This window comes from Caretta caretta, chromosome 14 (assembly GCF_965140235.1).
Source record: "Caretta caretta isolate rCarCar2 chromosome 14, rCarCar1.hap1, whole genome shotgun sequence".
Lineage (NCBI taxonomy): Eukaryota > Metazoa > Chordata > Testudines > Cheloniidae > Caretta > Caretta caretta.
Window position 1 is genome coordinate 23,635,616 of NC_134219.1, and position 23,615 is coordinate 23,659,230.

Sequence of the window (23,615 nt, forward strand, 5' to 3'; positions counted from 1 at the left end):
GGAGCGGAGTCCATTCTCCTCCCAGTCGGGAGCGGAGTCCATTCTCCTCCCAGCCGGGAGCGGGGTCCAGCTGCCCAGCTCTCCAAGGGTGGGGCGGGGGGGGGGGAGCAGGGCTCTAGCTGCCCAGTTTTCTTGTTAATTTCAGGGTGCCTGCTGTGAAATTGACAAGACAGCCAACAGCTGATATAAGGGACAGACACTGGGTTGCCCTAACTACACCAACATAAGCCTTATGCCTCCGTGGAGGTGGAGTTATTGTGTTGGTGTTGTAGGGCACTTACATCGGCAGGAGGAAGGCTATAGTTTAGACACTGACAAACAGGCATGGGAACTAGGGGTTTGGGGGGGGAGCTCCAGCACCCCCAGATTTTATGCAGGGCTCCACTCCTGGCCCTGCATGCGGGCTCCCAGCCCCATGCCTGGGACTCTGCTTCTGGCCCCCAATGTAGGGTCTCAGCTGCCACCCCTGCTCTGCTCCCAGCCCCACATGCGGGGTCCAGGCCCTTTGCCTGGGGTTCTGCTACTGGCCCAACACATGCAGGGTCCTGTCCCATGCCCGGGGCTTTGCTCCAGGCCCTGCACATAGGATCCCAGCTGCTGTACCCCGTGCTCCAGGCTCTGCTCCCAGACCCACACACGGGGTCCCAGCTGCTGGCCCTGAACCCAAAGCTCTGCTTCTGGCCCCACATGCAGGGTCCTGGCTTCTGCCCTGCACATGGGGCTCTGCTCCCAGCCGCACACACAGGGTCCCACCCTGCGCCCAGGGCTCCGCTCCCAGCCCCGCACATGCGGTCCTGGCTGCTGGCCCCACACTCACCCCCAGCCTCGGCCCCCTTGCCCTATCCAGGCCCCTCCCTCCTCCCATAGACACAGCCCTGCTTCTGGCCCCAGATTGGGGGGGACAGGGTAGGACGGGGTAAGAGGGCTGGCTTTCAGCACCCCCACTAGTAAAAGTGTTCCTGCATCATTGCACTGGACATAATTAGGTCGACATAAGCTGCCTTACGTTGGCCTGTGTAGTGTAGACCAGCCCTAAGTGGTTTTGTTTGTGTCTCTGCAGGATGGATGACATTCAGCTTTGCAAAGAAATCAGTCGGCTGAAAAAGGAGCTCCAGAAACTCATCGCACTCCCAGGTAAGACCCAGATACTTTGGAAAGCTTCTGTGGCTTGATCCCAAAGCCCTTGAAGTTGATGGGAGTGCTTTTGATCAGGCCCTTTATTCCTGGATATGCTCTCACAAGGTAACAGGCAGGACTCCAAAAGTTCAGGCAATCAAGTCAGATGAGCAACCAGACATTTGGATCCAGCTCTGAACCTCTCCAGTCTGCAAAGTTGGCCTGGGGCTCTTTCACAAAAGCAGCTCTTCTTGCAATATTGCTGGGACTTTCTTTTCCTGGCTAGACTGGAATTGTCACTAGATCATCTCTTTCTGTGGCTGTTTGCCTCTTCCACTGCTTGTCCTGGTCCAAACAAGGAAGCATCAAGAAACAAGAAAAGGAAAAGAAATAAGGAAATAAAAATTGTTACCCAAGTCTTTTTGTAAGCCATTGGTGAGTGTATGTTACAGGATGCTCTTCTGTGCCCAATCCACAGAGGACACAAGTCTGTTACAGGCCCAGCTACCCTCTCACATTGTGCAGGGTTTCTAGTTAACCCCAACCACTCCAAATGGCACCCCAGGAGCAGAAGGAGGAGGATTCTTGGAATCCCTTGGTAGAGGGCCCCTTTGGAAGTTTTCTATTGGTGGTGGGAGGGGAGTGAGGCCTTTAAAGGCAGGACCAAGCATCTAGAGTCATCAGATGTCGGTGTTGCTGGGGAAAACTCTCCTCTTCTTCGTGTGTTACCACAAAACACAGCAGAAATTTAACACCAGCCTTTTGACAGCGAGGAGATGGGGCAGATGGCAGGCTGGCCTTGAGTTCATAGGAAATGCTGCAGGCTCTGGTGGAGGAAGCCTGCCAGAAATCACAGGGGGCTAGAGACAGCGAGCAGCTTGGCACATGCGAGGAGTGTCACACACCCTTCTGTCCTGGGGAGGGCTGTGCATTTCAGCACCTAAAAGCTCTTGTCCAGCCCGAGTTCAGAGAGGCGGAGATAGCGGAACCACCAGAGCCCACATTGTGGCAGGTATGTACTGGGAACGTAGCTAGTCTCTTTGTAAATAAGGGTTACGGCTAATGGATTCATAGTCATAGCTTGACAATTTCAGAAAGCCTCTCACTGGGTAACTGGAGTAAGTACGTCCACTGAAAGGAGAGGGCCTCATATTCCTTTACACCAAGGCCTGTTTACACTGGCAGAGTGCAGTACCGGAGCCTTAACGTGTGTGAGGATCCAGTCCAGACAGTGTGGAGAGATCCCCGATATGGACATACCCAACATTCAGGTACCCTTTGGAGAGAGAAAAACCAGCCAAACAGAAAATCAAAACATCCTTGGAAAGGAAATTCTGCCCTTTCCTCCCTATATCATGCAGCACCTTAAAATGGTGTCCTCTCCCTGCCCCCATCACTCTGCCGAGTTGCACTCCACCTCTTCCTTCACCTCTTCTCTCACTCTGGTCTTCAAGCTTTCTGCCGTGCCATCTGGAACTCCTTATCCAACCCCCGGGTGCCCAGATTTCCCCCTTTCAAATCTTTCCTTCAAATGTTGACTTCTGGCAGATGCACTATCCTTCCACAGAGGGAAAGAGAGCATTGGGGGAGAAACAAAGCAAGACAAAGCCACACCCCACTCTCTAAAGGGTGTCTCCAAAGCCCATTGAAGTAAACGGGAAAAAGGTCCAAAGGCAGGACCTTCCCCTGCGTCTCCCAATGTGTTGTGTGTGTTGCCCATCTCTTTCGACTGAATCCTCTTTGGACAGCAGCCAGGTCTTCTAGGCTACAAACAGCAGCAGCTCACTGTCAGCGCTTAAATAATAATGAGTAAAAATAACTTCATCGCAGAGCTGGTCACGTCAGTGTCATTAAGGAAATGGCTCCTGTCAGGCGTTCCTAATTCAGGTCCCAATTAAGGAAACCACTTAATCATATGCTTTCCTGGATGGGAATGAGCCTAATACATGCTGAAGTGTTTCCCTGTATTGGGGCCATAAACAGTAGGGTCTGGGCTTAAGTTTGTTCCAGCCACAAGTCTCACTCTGCAGATCTGACAGGTCCCAGGAGCTGCAATGAAGCATTAGAGAGCGCAGTGCTGTGCTGTTTGAATCCCTGAAGCAGGAAGGGTCTATGCATTCGTCTCCTAGAACAGCTTCTCAGCTCATTTACAAGACTCTGTTTGTTCTCTGCCTGGAGGGCATCTCGAGATCTAGGATGACTTGAAGCCTGAGTCTTTCTTGTGCCATATCACTGCTGCTTCAGGTATGGCTATAAACCAGGAACGTGCAGATTGATTCAGGTTAGAGATGGGCTCAATCCACAAAATGTAGGTCCCGATTCAGATTTTGAACCTGATCCTATAACTGAGGGATGTTCCGACTGGGACAGGGGGATAGCAGGTCTGCCCATTATAAAGGCCGGAGCCATTTGCAAAATTTGGATCCAGCGAGTCAACTCAGGACATGCTGCAAATCTCATGAGAAACACTGAACTTGTGAGACTCGCAGTAGCGCTTCAAAAGACAGATCCAGCAGAGGTTAGGTTCAGATAAGAACCCCAAACATGGGTGCTTGCCCAGGGCTTAGCCAAACCTCTCTAGGCTAGAAAGCTCACATGGCCAGGATATCTTTGACATACAAAGGCATATCAAGGTCAAGATGGAATCTGAAGCCAGCAAAGTTCAAACTACAAACGAGAAGCATATTTTTAAAAGTGAATATGCCTCACTAGAGCTTTTAACTTAAGTTAATTGACTGTCAATTAACCCAGATTAACTAACATGTTTGGACATCTATCTACGGTACTAATATGGCCCCCATTACTGGAGTATCTGAGCATCTTACGAACTTGAATTATTTATATGCACAACATCCCTGTGAAGTAGGGCAGTGCTATTAACTCCACTGTACAGATGGGGAACAAAGGCTCAGAGACTAAATGACTTGCCCAAGGCCACACAAGAAGTCTGTGGCGGAGCAGAGAGTTGACTGGAGACCTCCCAACAACCAGGCTAGTGCCCTACGCACTGGACAACCCTTATTCTGTAGAGACATGCTAATCTGGAAACCCCACATATGTTTCCTCCAGGACACACATTTGTGGTTTACCCTTTGAACTGAAGTAGGATGTAAGAGAGACCTGTGCTGATGGGTAAATTTCACCCGAGAAGTAGGAGAAACTTCTGTGGCCTACGGAGGCTGCTAACACTGTGGAATAATGATGACAATTCCTCCCATTCAGACCCTAGCAGCAGTGTCTTGGGTCGATATATAGAAGGCTTTAAACTGCAAGTCAATACCCAGTTTAGGCGCTGCTGAGATCCAGCCTACAGGTTTGTTCCACATCACAGATTGCACAGTGTATTTACTTAGCTGGAGGAGGACTGCTGATGGAAAGCCACGTGGTGCTGGATTGAGTTTGGAAGTGGTTGCCTGAACTCTGGAGTGGTTTTAAAAAACACAGCTGCATACACAGCCAATCTCAGTCTTTCAGTAATTTATCTTTAATGCTGCTTAAATCATCTCCACATTTCTGTGTATTTACCAGAGTTTTATGTACATGGGACTTGAAGGTTGCCCAGATTTTGTGCACAGTGGAAAGGGACACAGGAGGTTATCCAGGGTGCTGAGGGTTAGGCCACCCCTTGGGATTTCAGTGAGGATTTTAGCTAAAACTTTCAAAACTGCCTCGGAGATGGACATACCTAGTCCCTGTTGATTCTAATGGGAGATGGGGCATCCAGATCCCTTTAGCACCACTGAAAATCTGGGATCACTGAGAGAGATTCGATGGCCTGCGTTACGCAGGACGGAGACCAGACTAATTATAATGGATCATTCTGGCCTTAGTATCTTTGAATCTGTGGATTTTCACGGAAAGTCAGTGAGACTTGTTCAGTGTGGGAGGCAGCCCAGGCTGAACAAATGCTGCGCTGCTATTGTTCATCAAGCTAGCTAGACCAAAGCTAGCTTGGGCAGGTCTACATCATGTGTTGCAGTCACATGTCCGCCTGCAGGGCAGACGTACCCTAAGAAGCCAGCCCTGCCTGCAGCACAGTTAGGATCGCAGGTTTCTATGTTTCGGTGCATTAGAACAAACAGTGGTTTGTGTTCTCCATGCTGCAGAGAAAGAAAAGTCCAACGAGGAGAAGCAGAGGGAGGAGGAACTGGTGCAGCAGATACACAAGCTGGTGGAAACCCGGGATTTCCTGGTGGATGACGTTGAATTTGAAAGACTGAGGTACCTGGATGAGCCAACTCAAGTGTGTTTGAAACTTGCAGGGGTTGGCAGAGCTCCAGCATGTCAGACTCCCAGCGTCTGCACTCGGGGCAGGAAATTTACAGAACAGCTCAGCGGCTAGGGAGCTGTGCAGGGTCAGATTAAGGCAGCCCGGGACACTAGACACATCATAACACTGCCCCCCAGGGCACTACCTTCGCAGCCCCGCCTCTGCACACTGTGGCTCCATCCCCCACATGGAGTGGCTGTGTCAAGGGGACACCTTCCAGAGAGGCAGGGACAGTGGCATACCCTTACCCTTCCCCAGAGTGGCAGGGGGGCAGTAAAGCGGCTCCCCTGGACTCACTCCAGCCGCCAGGTGTATCTGTTTGGGTGGGCCAGCCCCACTGCACTCTTCTCCTCTTGCCGCGTGCTGAGTCTTCTGTTGGCAAGGTTTTGGCAGGGGATCCCCAAAGCGGTGGGTCCTGGAGTCAATACCCCATTGAGCTGGTATGGGGCAGTTCACACCTCTCAGAGCTATTGTTTCAGGCTGTCTGCAGACTCAGGCAGACCATGCAGCATCGATTACACTCGGGTCACATTTCTGAGCTTTTCTTCAGACTCCTTATTAAAATGAAAGCTGAGATTCCGATGTAATCACATGACTAGGAACTGGAACCACAGGTATACGGTCTGCAGTGCTTATGCCATAAGCCGGCCTAGAGGTGTAGAATGGGGCAGAAGCAGGGGAAAGGCAACATGCACTGGTGGTGATAGAAGGAACATAAGAGCGGCCATACTGGGTCAGACCAAAGGCCCATCTCGCCCAGAGTCCTGTCTTCCTACAGTGGCCAACGCCAGGTGCCGCAGAGGGAATGAACAGAACAGGTAATCGTCCAGTGATTCAGCCCCTGTCGCCCATTCCCAGCTTCTGGCAAACAGGCTGAGCAGGACGTGGCTTTAAGCAAAGGGGCAGCTGCTAGCTATGGGAGTTGAGCAGGGGGTTGGACTAGATGACCTCCTGAGGTCTCTTCCAACCCATAGCTTCTATGATTCTATGACATGCCAAGTCTGTGCAAAAAGATGTCCTGAAATGCAAAGGGTGGGGTAACTCTAAGCCAGGTCTGTCTGCACGAGGGGTTCGTAAGTTGCTGCAGAGCCCTCAGTCATGCCGCAGCAGGCAGGAAGCAAGGGCAATCAGGTCCAGTCAGCCGCTGCAGAACAAAACCATTCAGGCCTATTCAAAGCTGAGGCAGCATGTGCCTCTGGCTTTCCCCAGGGCTCTGTGTTCTCCCCAGCAAGCACGGCACCCCTGCAAGCCTTCGCTGAGGATTCAAGCGGAATGTAATATGGTTTTTGGAACACGTCTCTGCTTGCAGACACCAGTCACCTGAGCTCTGCCGTCGCACGTAGTCGCCCATGGGTGTTGTGCTGGGGGCCTGGGGCATTCCTGTTCATCATGCCATCTAGACAGCACATTGCAGCCCCTCGCTTGCACGCTGCTGAGCCGTGCTCTGCCACCTGTTGGGCAAACTGAGATGTCTCCTTAATTCTGCCACCTACGGTGCATGCCTCCTCGGGCTGGCGCCTCCACCCCGCTGGATCTGTTTGCTGGGGCTTGGGGGGCTGTGGTCGCTCGTTGTTTGTTACTGCTGGCCCCAGTTAACCCGGGGGGACGTGAGAAATGAAGGGAGGACCAGACTGTTGCTCAGGTGTGTGTGCGACGCGGCGAGGTGCTGCAGGTAACTCCTGGGGACAGACAGCGCTGGAGGTGGCTCCCGCAGGAGTTACGCTGTGGGTGGTGGGACTGCCTCCTTCGCTGTGGGGTGCAGTAACTGCAGAGTGATAGTCAGGGACAGGGGAACCAATTAGGAGATGACCCCATGCCCCGCCCCACCCTGCCCTGCCCTGCCAAGCAACCATTTTTAAAGATCCTGAAATGTTCAGCTAACTGACACCTGCCCCCCCATCTCCCTCCATGGAGATTTAGATCACAAAATGGCCTCTATGCCTTCTGCTTTCACCACACCATGCTTCTGCGAGGCAGTGTATCTCTGTCTGTCTACCACATGTATAGTGCTGGGCACTGTATCTTGGCATCAAATTCATTTTCCAAGCTAACCATCACCATGTAATCTGACATGGCCTCGGCTGATGCCATCATAGGGGCTGGGGCTTTTTGCTTGGAGAAATATTTGTGGGGAGGAGGGGAGTTATTTTGTTTTGCTGGTTCCCCTTCCCGCATTGTCATTCTTCAGCTTCAGTTACTGCAAGCAGGCTTCTGTGGAAAGATGAGGTCTGCACTGAGCACTTAAAACCCAGGCTGATTTCTTCCCGTAGGAGCCAGATTGCTGGGCTAATTTTCCCAGAGTCTTTGTGGAGTGGCCAGTTTCCTATAAACCCTTTACTGGCTGGATTTTAGGGGCAGCCCATCTGTCCCTTCCCCCAGAACACCCTTCTAGCCTCCCCTGCCCGTTAGCAGTTAAAGAGCTCTAAAGCTGCCATGTCCCAGAGTGTACAGGGCCAGTGGAAATCCACAGTCTCGTGCACTAAGTCTGGTAAACCAGGATGCCTGGTACTGTGCTGACATCATTGTGGCAGGACTGTGGCCTGCTCTCAGCTCAGAGCTCACCAGCTCCAGCTCTGCCTAGCTTGTGAAATCTGATCAGATCACAATGCATAGCACGGGCCTGTGACCTGGTCAGATTTCACTGGTGACCTGCCACAAGAGGTGAGCTGATCGGTAGACTCTGAGAGGAAGGTGTTTCCTTTTACTGCAGGTGGTATGCACGAGGGTTGGTTTATTATTTGTATAACGTAGAACGGAGGTGCCCTAACCAAACTCAGGGCCTCCTTGGTGCTAGGACCTATACAAACATAGTGAGAGACAGGCCCTGCCCCAAGAGCCGACAATCTAACTAGACGAAACAAAGAGTGGGAAGGGAAATAGACACAAGGAGAGGTGAAGTGACTTCCTTACTTTCATACAGCTGGTCAGTCAGGAACAGAGCCCAGGTCTTCTGAGTCCCAACCCAGTGCTCTATCCACCAGTACTATACACAGACATGAACACTGGGCTCAGCTTTGGAGAGCTCCTTGCCAAGTGGAAAACGTTTAAGAGGTCCAGGGCTGGGACGTTGTTTGATTATTGTGGGAGCGGGCGGATGGCTAGGAAGTGGGGTGAGGGAGAATGACACCCCAAGAGTCCAGAGGAGTTATGCTGCAGGCTGGTTTTCAGTGTCTGAGACGTCAGCTAGGAAACATTAGAGGTTGGGGAATGTGGAGGTTTCTTGGCACTAGACAGAAATGAAGGATTGCAAGACAGGGAAGCACAAGACAAGCCACCCCCTCCACACAAGGACCTTGCTTTTGAGGTTTAGCAGACAAAGCTAACTCACGTTGGTGCAGGGCAGAGTTCTGAGCTTTAGCATCCGATTCTCTCCTCTGTGCGCTGTTAGGTGTATTGCCGATGTATCATAGCTAAATGGAGATCCAGTCACTAACCCCCATCCCTGCATGGAGAGGCAAGTCCTAAAGCTGTCTGATCAGGCGGTCCAGCTGACATCCAGTTCTGCTGGGCCAGGCCCCACCCCGAAATGCCAGACAGGCAGAGAGCCCTGCACTATTGAACACACTGTGTGTGCAGAAAGGAAACCAACTGAAGATGTGAAAGTAACGTGGCTAATTCTAATGTGTTGACACCAATATCTCACACGAGAAGGGGGGGTCACCTGGAGAGAACAGAGGCTAGATGGCTTACCACTTAGATCCATGCTGGGTCAACAGGAAAGGGTTTTATGATACACTGGGGAAACAATAGCTCTTAGCACTTGGAGGTCAGTCGCCATCTTCAAAGTGTAATCCACTGGTCGTGTGAGTCACAGGTGCCCCTCTGAGCTGATCCACACAGGCTTTAGCTCAAGCTATGTAGCAGCTCCTGCTTTTCGCTCTGGAGGTCACCGGTTCGATCCCCAGTGCATTGGCCAAGATGGCAGCTGTCACAAAAGCTGGGATTTTCAAAGGTGCCAGTCCCCACTCAATGTCGCAGACAGTAGCAGACTGGCTGGTACCACTGGGACAAGTTGAAATCTGCCCCCTTCTCCCATACACTCACTCCACAGAGAAGTGAAGAGACTTGCCTGTGATTGCAAAGGAAATCAGATGGTGAGATGGGATCAAAACTCAGGATCTCCTGGCTCCCAGTCCTGTGCTCCAATCAGACAATGCCTCTCTGGCTCAAAACTGGGGTGACTATATTTTAAGCCCTGTCCTGTCCCATCCTGACTTCTTTGGCAAAAATGGGTATTTGTACTGTTTACTCTTGTCCACTTGATCAGTTGGCAAGAACAAATGGGACAAATGCCCACTTTTGTCAAAAAAATGGGATGTGGAGTCGGGGGGGCGAGTGGTGATGTCAGCCCTGCGCAGGCGGGGAGTCAGGGCTCGGGCAGGGGACAGGCAGGGCTTGGGCAATCAGCGACCCCAGCCTCATGCGGCGGGGGGGCGGGGAGAGGAGGCAGAGCTCAGGCTAGTGGCTCAGGCCAGTCCTGTGCAGGGGAGGGGAGGCGGGGGCTCGGGAAAGCGGCTTGGGCCAGCCCTGCGCAGGGGCGGAGGGTTGGGGGCGGACTAGCCCCACGTGGTGTCCCGTTTTCCCTTTGAGAAATATGGTCACCCTACTCAAAACGAGCATCTGTGGGTACGTCTACATGGGAAAAAACATACCCACGGCAGTGAATCTCAGAGCCAGGGTCAATTGACTTGGACTTGCACTAAAAACAGCAGTGTAGACATTCCCGTGCAGGCTGGACTCCGGGCTCTGAAACACAGCTAGGGGAGGGGCTCAGAGCCAGGCTCCAGTCCGAGAGGGAATGGCTACACTGCCACTTCCAGCCCAGAAGTGCAAACCCCTCAAGCCCATGTCAGTTGAGCTGGGGTCTGAGACTGGCTGCCGTGGGGTTATTTTGCTGTGTACCCTGAGTGGTTCACTGGCCCATTTATTAAGCAAGAACCAATTTCCTCCTGTCGCAGGGAAAGAGAAGAAGACAAAGAAATGGCTGAATTCCTGCAAACGAAGCTCTCCAAAAGCTGCCTCCAGAAAGCAAGTAGGCGCCCGATTCATATTATTCATCACACAGACATCTCTTTGGCACTTTATCCTGTTTACAAAGCTGGCTAGTCCCAAGAATTAATTGCTATAAACAGACCAGCGATTTTTACGCTGGGACCATATGCCACCAGAAGAAAGAGGGGGAGGGGAGTTGCAACTCAACAGAGGGGCTATTGCCTGTCTCTGATGCCTAAGTGTATATCCCAGGAAGATGACAGGTTGATATACATGTCACGGTTCTGCTTCTTGCCTGGATTTTCCACAAAGATGCTTTGGGGGCTGGTTGGGGTGGCTGTCCCCTCTGTGGTTCAGGTATTTAACATGTCTGCTATTCTACCCAGCTACTTATGTGGCCCCCATCACCCTGTTATCTGAGCACTCCCAGATCCTCAAAAATAAAAATAGTGATAGTCTGTCTCCCATGTTCCATCTAGGGTCATTCAGAGCAGATCTCCTTCTTCTGGGACTCTTTCTTATCCACAGAGGAGGCAGATCATTGGCCAAGTGAGATGTGCACATCCTTGGCAATAATAGAGGCATTTTCCATCCATGACTGTTTGGGAGGCAAGTCCAGTCTGGGCCCACTCGATCGCATCTGAGATCACATGGGACATGTCTCATGACTCCTAAGGACATATGTCTCAGCCCTGGTCATTTGGGAGGTACATCCCAGCCCTGACCTCTTGGGACCCAGGTCCCATCCAGTGAGGGAAGCCCTACAAGGTGACACTGATACTAGCCCTCCTTCTGGTCTTTTGCTGTTGACCATTACGATAACAAGATCTTTTTAACAGCCCCTGTCAAAGAGAAGAAGGTGATGTCCAGAGGACAGCAAACCTCCACACCATACATGACCAAAACAGGCCTCACCCTGCTCAAGGAATGCTGCGGTTTCACCTGTTCCATTATGTAGACTCACTCCCTGGTCTCCTCTGCACAGGACAAGATCATGGGTAACGTAGACCTCCCTGCTCTCAGAGAAGCCAACCATGAAGCCAGCAAAATTTCCTCATGGTCCTGCCCTTACCGTCGTTCTTTGGGGAGCCCCCTGGGGCAGGAAATGGGTTTCCTGCCTGTTGAAATATTTTGAGAGATCAACAAATATTCCTGAATCGGGAACCAAAATGCAAAATCTCTAAATTTTTTTCAAACTTGAATTGATGGAAACATTTCGATGTTTTAAAAAACTTTTTAAAACTATAATTAGCTTAAAATTTGAGAATGAAAAAAAAAATTTTAACTTAAATTAGCTTGCATTTCTAAACACCAACCAGAGTTTTACAGTTTTGACATGAAACGTTTCAACAATTTCCAAAAAATATTTCCCCCCCAAAATTTGAAAAACTTCATCAAAACCAGCTCATGAAAAGTTGTGGTGTTGACGACTTGGCAGTTTCTGATGGAAAAATCCCCGACCAGCTAAACAAGGGAAGGCCTGGGCTGGCCTGACCTTTCCTCTTCAGTACACTCCCACCTCCACCTGCTTAGATGCCACTGGACTTATTTGTGTTTAAAGAAAGCTTGGGTGCTGGAACAATTTGTATACTGGGGGTGCTGAGAGCCACTGAACCAAACTGTAAACTCTAGATATAATGGAAACCCATTTCAAGCCAGGAGGTGCTGCCGCACCCCTATTTCCAGCACCTATGAAAGGAAGGATCCCTGGGTCAAACTGATCTCGCGCGTGGTGTAACTGACATCGATGGCATTACAGCACAGATGTACCTGGCCCTCTGTCTTTTTCACCTAACACGCTGAAAGCTTGAGAAATCAGCCGGTCTTTCTGTCCAGTAGGTCTTTCTGTCCAGCCCCAAAACCACTCTAGCCTGTCCCTCCCATCTTCCTCTCATTAGCAGGTTACCTATAAGCCACCAAGATCTACAGGAGTTACCTAGCATTGGCAACAACAGAGCACACAACCGTAAGACCTTATTTTACAAACAGAGTTTCTTAAGGACAGAATAAAGTCAATGCTCTACAACACTACTCTACCCCAGGGAATGTATATGCATAACTCCTACTGATGCTGTCAAGAGACGGATATGCTAAGGAGACTAGCAAACTAGCTGTCCAAACACCATACCTTCAAACTTTGATTATTTTTGTTTAGGAAGTGCCCAGAAGCTCTGATCAGGATTGGGGCCCTTGGGCTAGCCACCAGAGCTCAGATGCAGGGGTAGTTAGCTTGAGCCAAGACTCGGGTAGCTAGCTTGAGCCACTCCCATGCCACATCGATCCCTAGACACCAGGCTGTCCTGTCATTCTCGCTCGCGTTCCCTGGCCCAATGACCAGTCGCTGTCATTATGAATGACTACGAATTGCCGCTGTGAATGATGAATAGTCACTGAGCCTGGGAAAGCGCATGAGGACAACTCTAGAGCCTGGTGGGGAGGGCACTGCCCACGTGGGATCAGCCCTTCAGCGGGTGTGTGGGGGGTGGTTTGACTCCTGTGTCACATCCATTTGCTCTCTCTGCTCCTTTCCCAGCAGGCCTGCAGGCAGAGTCTGTGGCTCCTGACAGCTTCAACCTCCCTTCATTCCTCATGCTTCCCACAGCAGCACAAAGACGGAAAGACATTTCCAAGAGGGCCGGTGCAAGCTTGGACGTTGGCTTGTTTTCTTGATGCCACTTAAGTGGGAGTCGCCTTCATGACATTAAAATCAAATTCCGTCTGATCTCAGCATGGACGGGGCTTATCCAGCAGCAGATCAGGTGCAATTGAAGTGGGTTTGCTTCTTGTTCTTAACAGGATCAAAAAAGACCTTGGAAAGTTTACATTCAGTGACCGTCGGCCCCGCCCCTTCCCACCCACCTGAAATACTGTGATGCTGCAGCTGGGTGTCAAGCACGCCTTTAGCTTCATACTATTTCATGGCTCTTTTGCTCTACGGGCTGCCTCCAAAGGACACGTTCTAGGAAAGCCTCGATTTTAGATATATCTGCACTCTGCTTGATTGTCACGGGCTTTGTGGTTATGGGTAGGGCTGCAGATTTGTCACAGCATCTTGTATCAGAAGTCACAAATCAGGCATGGTCAATTTATAAAAGTCACTGGTTTGGGATTGTGGATAAAAACTGCCATGACAAACAAGGAGGAGGAGTCCCCGGTGGAGTTTGGGGTGGAGTGTGAGCCCACCCCACCTTTATCCCTCAGTCAGTGGTGACTCCTGTCATAGAATCATAGGGTTGGAAGGGACCTCAGAAGGTCATCTAGTCCAACCCCCTGCTCAAAGCAGGACCAAGCCCTAATTTTTGCCCCAGATCCCTAAAGGGCCCCCTCAAGGATTGAACTCACAACTCTGGGTTTAGCAGGCCAATGCTCAAACCACTGAGCCATCCCTCCCTGTGCCATGGGGCTGGGCCCTGCTCCCCACACTGCTACTTGGTACACGTGGTCTCAGCGTTGCTCAGGTTGGACTTGGCCACGCCTCCATCATGATAATGGAGGGGCAGCCTGGCCAAACCTGAGCAGTGCTGTGACCCATGCGCCTGGTCACAATGCCCCGAGCAGGAGGGGCAGGAGCTGCTGCTGTGGGGTGAGTTTATTAAAACCACAGACAAAAAGATAAGTCACGGACAAGGAAGATCTTGGTATCTGGGACATTTTTCTCACCATGCCAAACCTGTAGTCCTGGTTTTGGGTAATGCTCGGAGAAAGGTTAGAGTTCAAGTCCAGGAGGGATGTCCGTATGGGTTTGAATGATAATATAATAATACCTAGCTTTTATACAGAGCTTTTCCTCAGCAGCTTTCAGTGATTTCCAAAGGAGGTCAGTACTATTCGCCCCATTTTAGGGGTGGGGAAACTGAGACAGGAAGTGACTTTGGCAAGGAGACCCAGCAGTAGAGCTGGGAACAGAAACCAGGTGTCCGGACTCCCAGTGCACTGCTCTGTCTACTATGCCACACCACCCACGTTCTCAACAGCTTACGTCCTGAGTACGGCCCTGCTGTGTTCAAACTGGGGTGGGGCAAACTGGTTTTAAACTCAGTGGAGCACTGTGGGTTCTGTCCCAACCCCAGTGTTACTGGGTCCGTGATCCGGAGAGGAGAAAAGGTGACGGAGCAGAGAGGAAGGAGAGAAAAACAGGGCAAAGAGCAGAGTGAAAAACACATAGAAAGCGACGGTGGGGAGAGAGGGATGGGGAAAGGCACAGCAAGAAACTCCTACTGACAGCCTTGGTACAGTGGCTCAGCTGCTGCCCTCGGCTACACCAGCACAGCCCTATGGGAATCAGTGGGGTGACTGAGAGGAGAATATCTGCCCTAGTTGTAGCACCCACTTGTGCCAGTCTAGCCTTGGGATTCTTCTGCCTGGTAGCTGGCTGCCCTGGCTGCCCTGTGGCTAGGAACCCGTGTTGATTCTTTTCATTGACTCACCCTTTGGACAAAGAACTTAGATGACCTGGAAACATCATCTGAGAGGGTCAGAAAGGCCTGAGCTGCACCGGGTTAATCCAGGCCTCATTTTAATCCTTCCTATCCCACGCCAACGTGCTGCCATCACAGCCAGAGCCATTATTGCAGTAGCTCAGCAGGACAGATGCCCTCTTCCTTTTCTGGCCATGTGTCCTGCAGGGCTGGGGCTGCATTGCTCTGTCCATCATTGCTAGTGGAGGTTGAGGTCACTGCCATTTGAGCTTCATTCAGAGCGTTTCTACCCTGCCTGTATTCTGCCGTTCGTACTGGCAAAGGTTTTCTCTGGCAGACGTTTTGGAGCATCCTCTCCCATGCACACGATGGCCTACGAGCTCTTTGCCTGATAGGCTGGCCCTGCAGCTCTGCAGCAAAGCCTTCCCAGCAATGCGCTGAAGCTCCTGTCTGCTTTTGCCTGTCAGTGTGTCAATTGCGGGCTGGCTGGTGGCGTGTCTTACACTGAGCTGATGAACCTGCATGGTCACATACCGCTTCAAGCCTCAATGCATTTCCTGCTCCATGCACTTGGTGCCATTTTTATCCCAACTATGCCCCACCCAGACAGTAATCCCCCCTCCATCCCGTCCGGAACCAGCTCTGAGTCCCTTGCATGTCAGTTAATCAGCACTGCCAAAACACAGAGCGTATCAGCCCTGCTTCCTTACCTTGCCAGCGGGCATCCCGTTGGCTTTTCCGTCTTGCTTAAATTCCTCTCCAGCTGGTTTATTCAGTGCTTTGCCTGTGTTTGCAGCCAGACAATACAGGCTCACCTAAGGGATGAGTTCAGTGGTCTCAGCCTAGTGTCTGCATTAATTACTTATTGGCTGGTTCATTACCATAGATTAGTGCCTGCTACAATGGCAGATTGGCACTTCCTAGAATATGCAACACTCTGTCGCCGAGCTGCCGCGTCTCTGGGCTCGCTGAGCTATGGCCCAGGCCGTAGCAAAGTAGGATAACATCTCAGGCTATGAGCTACGGTATCCAGGCGTGATCTGACTGTTTCATTGCTGCTTCCCAGCTGCTCTGTGATCCCTGGAGTGCTGTGGCCAATGGGCCCTGGGCTGCTCTCCTGTCATACACCTTCTTGAATTTAGGTGTTGGTCGTCACCTGTAAAGCCCTAAATGATTGGGACCTGAGAGACCGCCCCGCTCCCCATGCCACAGTGCTGCAGTTGGGCTCAGTAGAGCTGCTTGAGCCATTGGCCCTTGGTCGCCAAGGGAGGGCGGTCTCTGTAAGAGACATTCAACTTGATGCTCACGCCCAAACCTGGTCTGAAATGCCCCAAATGTGTGGCCCTTCAGGGCCCCCCAGTGCTGTCTGGCTCTTTGGAGAGGCATCTGAGGAGGGCTGAGGTGGCTGGATTGGGTGGAGGCTGGGGGGATTTTGATCTGTTTTGTAATCAGTGTTTTCTTCCTGTGGTTTTACTATGTTTGGGGGTGGGGAGGAGGGCAATATGTTGCTGGTTTGGCTGTGTAGTGTAATTTAAACTAACGGTGCAGTATGATCTAGCATAAAGGAGCACCCTGCTTTTCTGTGCCTCTATTTAAACCCAAACAAATACACATATCTAGGAAGCCTGGTGCCGAAATCTGATAGCCCTACCCACAGCGATGCCGGGGACGTGGCTGTGTAGGAGCAGGGATTTGAGATGGCAGCTAAGGCTGGGCTCCCAACATCCATACAGACAGGCCAGTGGGGAGCCTGCTCTGGTGTCATCCACTGGCTTGCATGACTCTGGGGCACATCTGCTGATAGCATAGGAGGACAGAGAAAGCCTCCAGCAGTCACAGTTAAATATCAGCTCAAGTTCCTTTGTTCACTTTCCTTTGCATAATTTTTTCTTTTGAAATAGTCTTGAAATCGCTTCAAATGCAGGAAATTGCCTCCAGGGTTTACATTTTTTCCAGGGCAAGAAGTCCCAGAGTCTCCATTTTGATTTGTGGATCTTGCATTCTCTGTCCTCAGCATGTCTAAATGGTGCCGTTTATAAGTGAGGGGGGTGGAGATGCTGGGGATGCCCCCCCCTCAACCCTGCACAGGGCACTTACACTTTTGCTTGGGAGGGGTGTGGGGGGGGAAGCGGGGACTGAGCTCCCCCTTTCTTTTGTTCTTGCTCCTGCCCATCATCAGCTGATAACACAGCCCCCTCCACACAGAGGGTGGCAGCCACCAGCACCAATGAGCCCTGCCTCCTTTTTCAATCTGCTTTAACCCCTTCCTGGGGGGCAAAACATTTTTTAAGAGCAATGGGAGGTGCTGGGTTTCTGGACCTGAGTTTCAGGGCGTGAGCCAGGGTGCTCGAGCTCAGACTGAGCCCGTTGGCAGAGCTGTATGACGGATCATTAATGCAGTGGCCGGGGTTGCTGTGAGTCGGGCTTGAGGTGCATTGGCAGAGCTATGTGGCAGCCTGGATTAGGGTAGCAGGGGTGCTGAGGGTCACTGAGGTGTATTGGCAGAGGTGTGCGGATGCCATGCCCAGGATGGGCTAGCAGGGAGGCCATTGGTCAAGCCTGAAGGGCAATGGCAGAGAGGTGCAGGGTCATGGATTGGCAAAGCAGGGGGTGCTGAGGCACCAAAGCATGATGCTCATGGAACTAGCATGAGTATGTATCCGCAAGTATGGAGACACACGCACAGTTAGTGCAGACATAATCTGGAGCACTGCCCGATCCCGCACTCCCCGTCTGCCAGTGCGGGGCGCTGCTCAGTAGCCAGCTGGGAAATCAGCGATGGCCTCCTCTGCCCCACCTCCAAGCTGTCTAATATTTTAGAGGGGCTGGAGACCCTGCCCGGCCCACTGTAAGCCTTGTGTGCAGCCTCCAGACGATAGCTACATCATGCACTTGCAGGGCCTGGATCAGGCTGTGCAAAGGGACAGAGAACAGGGTGGTAACACCTAACCCATAACCCTGCCCTACCTTACTGGGCACTTGTAGGAAGTACTGTCAAGGTCTTCAGTGTTAGGGTTTAAAGGTGATGATCTTTGACTACTATTGTCAAACAAGTGAATACTGCACAGGGTGTGACGGCCCAGCACACAGCTAAGCCTCAGAAATGCGAGCGTGGAGAGCAGGCATTGCCTTCTCAGCATTGATACCGATGGCGGGAGCGCTAGGAACATGCAGGCACCTCTGAGTTCTGGAGCAGCTCGGGCAGGGCACATATCTGGCTCAGCAGCTGATCGGAACTGTTAGCATACAGCAGAAAGCTACCGCCAGGTGCCAGTCACTCACTATATGTCCCCAAATTCCCACTCAAGATCAATTGGTTGCCAAGTTCCGTTAGACCTATTCCTGGAGGTTTCACCATATGACTTAATCTTTCATTAAAGATTGAGCTTTAATTCCTGGAGACTCCAGGACAATCCTGGAGGGTTGGCAAACCTAACTGCACTAGGAGTGATCTACTATTCAAACCCTACAGGAACCAAGGTCATTTGAATACCTCTTGTGCTATGTCAGTGGTTCCCAGTCTGGGGCTCGCAGCACATCACTGCTCCCTGTGTTCTTGCTAGTGGGCCCTGGAGAGCTGGCTGGTCCTGCAGTGTGGGTGCCTCCCTCTTGTTCCAGCTGCATGGCATGAAAGACAGCAATGAATACATTAAAAACTCCCCTAAGACTACTGTGCCATGTGTGCAATGGCTGAAGGTGTCCAAGGGATCGTATACAAAAGCCAATGGGTGGGGACGTGGTCCCTTCAGTGTGAAATAGGAAGGTAGGTGGTCCCTGTGATAGCCAATGAGAGAGGAGGTGGTCTTCATGATAGCGAATGAGAGGCAAGGTGTTCTTTATGATAGCAAATGGGAAGGGATGTGGTCCCTGCATTGGTCAATAGGAAGGCAAGTAATCCCTGTGGTAGCCGGTGGGAGGGGAGATGGCCCCATGGTAGCGAATGAGAGGACAGGTGTTCTTTCTGATAGTGAATGGGAGGAGAGTTTTGCAAGAGACAATGTCTCTAGTTAGATGTGGGTCCCACCATAGACAGGCGTGAGATCCTCCTGCGTTAAGTGTCACAAAGGCTAGGTTTTTTTTCTCTGGGGGACTGGGAAAATTTCCCAGGGCTCTAAGGAATGGAGCTGTCACCCTGGGTCCTAATACTGAGCCGTTCACTGAAGTGCCTGTGGCCAAACACTCCATCTGCTATCCAGGATCCAATTGCACTGCACACCATATGGGCCGGATTCACCGGTCCACTCCTGCCATGCAAAGGGGGCTTAAACTAACCAGGAATGACCAGCAGAGACTCCCTTGAATGGGGGAGCTCTCCCTGGCAGAAAGTTGGAGGAAGCAGACCCTGCTCCTGTACCAACACCCCCCTGCCCTCTGCGTAAGGGGAGAGAGAGGGCATGGGGGAGGGATGGCAGGTAGATCTCTGTGATGCCTGATCCGCCATAGGTATACAGTCACTGGGGGCCCTTATGCCAGTGATCTAAATTGGAAGTGCTCGTCAAAAACTCTGTGTTATGCTGGGGCCTGATGACACGGTCTCAGAATTCTGACCAACATCTTGGCCCACCACCCCACCATTGTGCCCAAGCAGCGCCCAAGCAGGGTGGAGAATCCAGCCCTCTATGATAATTTGCTCTGGGTATAATCATTTTGCCACTGCATATGTGTTGCTGGGAGCTGCAATGATAAACGCGGGGGGGATCGTTTATTACAAAGCCAACGACTTCAAACATACGAAAAACGTTTGGGACTAAACTGAGAGCAGATATTGTCTCAACATTCAGCGTTCCATGCAGGGCTTCTATGTCTGATATCAGTAAAAATCAAGTAGCTGTTCTTGGGCTTTCCAGTGGTCTCTGCAATTATTTCAACTTAAAACACTGGACCATGTCCTTAACTGACATAAATCAATGTAGCGCCATTGACGTCAGTGAGCTACACTACTATACTCCAGCTGAGGGTCTGTCCCTTCCACTTAAAGATGATTGTACCCAAGAAAACAGAGATGGAGAATGCACTCTCCACCATGTCCATTCTCCACCAAGTCTAGAGCTCATTTCACTTTGTTGCAAATGCAGATTTGTGATAGACTTTGCTCTCTCTCCAGATCACACATTGAACCCTGCTCCCAAAAGCTGTAAATAAACAACCTAATAGGGACAATTTATTGATGTCAAAATAAAAAGCAAACGTTCAGTGAAGTGTGAAAGTTTCTTCTTCAATGGCAATACACTGATTTTAGGGACCAGATGGCTCAGGTCATTGATAACGGGATAGAGAACTTCGTATCTATAGTTTATGCAATCCAGCCCAGGCTAGTAGACAGAGAAAGTCATTGCCAACTGACAGCCCATGATTCCAGGTCAATGAATGGGTAGGTTCTCAGCTCATTCCATAGTGGAGAGGTATCTGCAGCATGAAGGCCACCTGACTGGGACCAGCTGGCCACATTGGTAGCAGTTGTAGCAGAGACGCCAGAAACAGAATGAGAAGCTTAATTCTGGTCCCTCCAGGTTGGAGTTGAGACACATTGAGGGCAAGAAGAATGGAGGGCGGAGGATGTAAATTGCTCCTGCCCGTGCTATCTCCATTGTGCAGATCAACAGAGGACTTCAAACTGTAGGGCTGTCAAGCCAGCACCTGCCACCAGCAGGAAATTCAGCTTAACACTGTAAAAATAAATGTTGATCCTCCGCCCCCAGCCCCGAACCTCCATATTCTACTTCTTAGGAAGAGGTCTAATGTGGGACAGAGGGACCTCCTGAATCCCAAATGAGAGCCAGTCCCAGAGCTCGGACACATGTAGGCCAGGCCAGGTAGAGTGATTGGTAGCAGACACAGTATTGTCATTGGGCTGCTGTATTTCTTCACCAACCTCGCTGTTGTCCGCACAAGCAACCAGATGGCCTGCCCCCTCTCCCCGAGCTGATAGTAGTGTCATGGACTTGTGGCTCGTCAGCATAGCTCCATACCATCAGATGGTTATAAACGCAGGTGTCTGAACTCTTCTGTGCATCTGTTTACCAATAAACATGTAGCATATAGCAAACGCTCAGTGCAGCTAGTCTTTCAAATGGACCTCTAATCCCCACAATAGATGCTGCAGCAAATCCAGCCATCAGTGCTTTATGGTTTATGTTTCCCATCGTGGCCACGCAGCATTTGGTGGTGTCACCAGAGGTAGAATCCACACCCTGCTGCTCTATCAGCAAAAGCCTCTGTCTACCACATGAGCTAGAGGAGAGTCACTGCCTGTGTCATAGGGGCTATGACACACAATCAAGCAATTCTGATTCACTCAGTAGAGGGGGAGGGTGCACCACATATTCCCTAGCTAGTTCATGACACTATAGACTAATACACAAAAACATTGCTGTGAAACACGTCAGGTCACTTCACTAGCTCTCAGCAGCAATCCTAGATAATAACAGAGGTGAGAATTGTGTAGACTGTATTGGATGAGTTAAAGCCCACAGCTGATGGAATAATAGGACCCTTCAGAATAGATGTTGACAGATTCCAGCTTTAACCAATATGCAACACTTCAAAATATTGGGGATTTTTTGTTAACATAAGACAAAACAAACTGTAGGTTTATTCCAGTTCTTTAACCATCTCGTCTCACTGCCAAAAGAAAGAAATCTGTAAAAACCCTACAATTTCCCAAGGAGGGGGCAGGCAATTAAAACACACAGCTATTTATTATATGCAGCAGCATAGATCCTTAACCTAGGTGCCTGATTAAGTAATCTTAGCCCACAGTTCATTTCTCATGGCTAAATGAATCATGCCGCTGAAAGCCTTTGTTTTCACTCAGCACCAGAAATAGGAATCACTGGTAGGAAACATAACAGGAAATTACATCTTCATGACAATCAACAATCAGATCTTGCTTGAGGGGCATCAATCCTGCTGCATCCTCTGGGGGTCTCCCAGGCAGCAGACCTGGGTTGTCTCTGCTGAGCAGGGGAGTGGGCGGTAGGAGTTGGGGGTACATACCCCTTCATGGCAGGCTTCACAGCTCCATGCGGTTCCCTCAGGCCTGTGCATGGGGGAGGAGGGAAGTGGGGCTGGACGGGGCATATTGGGTGAGAGATGGAGGGGCACTTTAGGGTCAGAGAAGCTCAGCAACTAGCTGCTTTCCGTATCACAGGGGAGGGATGAGAGAGCATCCTCTGCTTCCCTGCTCAACTGGCCCTGCCTGAGCCTAGGGCCGTCCCTGGCACAGGACGGCTCCCCTCCCCTACAGCCACCGCAGGCAGCCCCGGAGAGGGGAAAAGGGGAAGCCATGAGAACTAACAGCTTTTTATGGCTCCCTGATTCCCTGCCCCAGCCCAGGTTGGAGCAGCCAGCAAGTGCCCTCCCTCATGCCCCAGGCAATTCAATTCAGGCAAAGGTCACTGATAGCCATGCTGGATGAGTGAGTCCTCAGAGCCCTATCAGAGGCAGGTCCTCATTTTCCCAAGGGAAGTATTTCTTCCCCTCTCTTTTGGGGAGGAAAGTAGTGATAAAGGTAAGGAAATCCTAGAGGTGCTAAACAGCTCAGTCCCTTTATTAAAGCCAGAACTAATCCACAGCTAGACAAATCCATCCAGTCCACTCTGGAGATCCGAGTAAGTAAGCAAGTAAAATGGTCAGGCAGAAATCCCTCCTAGGCTGGTCGGAGCCGAAGGTGGCCCTGTGCAGATGACAAAGCAGAGTGAACGATTCAAAGCAAATAATTTATTCCCTGACTTACTTTCTCCTCTTTTCCTCCTTCAGCTGCCCATGAGCAATTTGCAGGTCCTGCTCATTTATTTGCTGCATTTGTCAAGTCGTTCTCGGCCTCCAGGTCATTCCTGGGCTGCTCATTGCAAGGATTCAGCCTCCAGAAGCCGCAGTATAAGTCATGTTGGCTTGCAGTAGTCATAGCATTGTTTATGGCCCAGATCCTCAAAGGGATTTAGTCGCCTTTGACAGTCTGGGCCTCTGTTCCGTGAGTGCATGAGGGTAAATCAGAATCAGGCGCCAAGATTTGGGGAAATATTCTCCTATATTTGTATTGATTATATAGGGATAGCCAATTGTTTGACTACACTCACAACTTGGTCTTAGAACTTGTCAAGAGACCAAATAACCAAACGTAGCCGAATTTAAAGACAAAACAGTACAAGATGAAAAGGAGACATGCACAGCTTCCTTCAGGGAAGCCAGTTCTCACAGCGTGGTCACCTTATGCAGGTGTGCTTCAGAGATATGCATTTCAGCCAGGAGTATTTATAGCATGATTTTACAAGTTACAAAACTCTTTATACGTGACTAAAATCCAACCCACCAGTTCCCACCACTTCCTTAACATACTGTTCTGGACCTTCCTTATCTTTATTTTGGATACCAGCATTCCAGATACTGGTCAGTGAAGGTAACACCCCAGCTTGTACCAGGGCAGAACATTCATGTATTTTGCCTTTGACAAGTTTCCCAGTTTCTACTGCCAAAGCTGACTTCAGCTTTGCAAAGTGTTGTGGGATACTTGACGAGGGTGAACAGAACTGTGTGGAGAGGATAATACATTCAGTTACTGTCACTTCCCAACACTAATACATAAAGTATTTTATATTAACACCATGCACGGAGTACCTATTATTGTGGTGGATTCTCTGCCTAGCATATATCTATTGGCAAACATTTGCTTAAAATGTCCCACAAGCATTCCTGTGTGTAGACTTTTTCCCTAGAACACCCATGGAAAGTGGAGCTGGAAGGGATGGCTTCTGACCCAGCCCTTCAATGTCACAATGATCTGCCCAGGTTCCTCAGGCAGGTACCTCCATCAGTGGAAA

The 23,615-nt window shown here is 50.6% G+C and overlaps 1 protein-coding gene across 2 annotated transcripts in view; it reads left to right on the forward strand.

Moving 5' to 3' along the window:
• LOC125621330 (bMERB domain-containing protein 1-like) overlaps nt 1-19,989 on the forward strand; it is a 61,461-nt gene extending 41,472 nt beyond the window's left edge. The window contains exons 3-7 of one of the 2 annotated variants that reach the window (XM_048818118.2): nt 1,061-1,134; nt 5,223-5,337; nt 10,345-10,418; nt 11,218-11,376; nt 12,912-19,989. In XM_048818118.2, coding sequence (XP_048674075.1) covers nt 1,061-1,134; nt 5,223-5,337; nt 10,345-10,418; nt 11,218-11,336 — 382 coding nt within the window. In that variant the 3' untranslated portion in view covers nt 11,337-11,376; nt 12,912-19,989. The remainder of the gene's footprint in view (nt 1-1,060; nt 1,135-5,222; nt 5,338-10,344; nt 10,419-11,217; nt 11,377-12,911) is intronic. The other variant, XM_048818117.2, reaches the window with a different exon arrangement.
• Nucleotides 19,990-23,615: the final 3,626 nt, after the last annotated feature.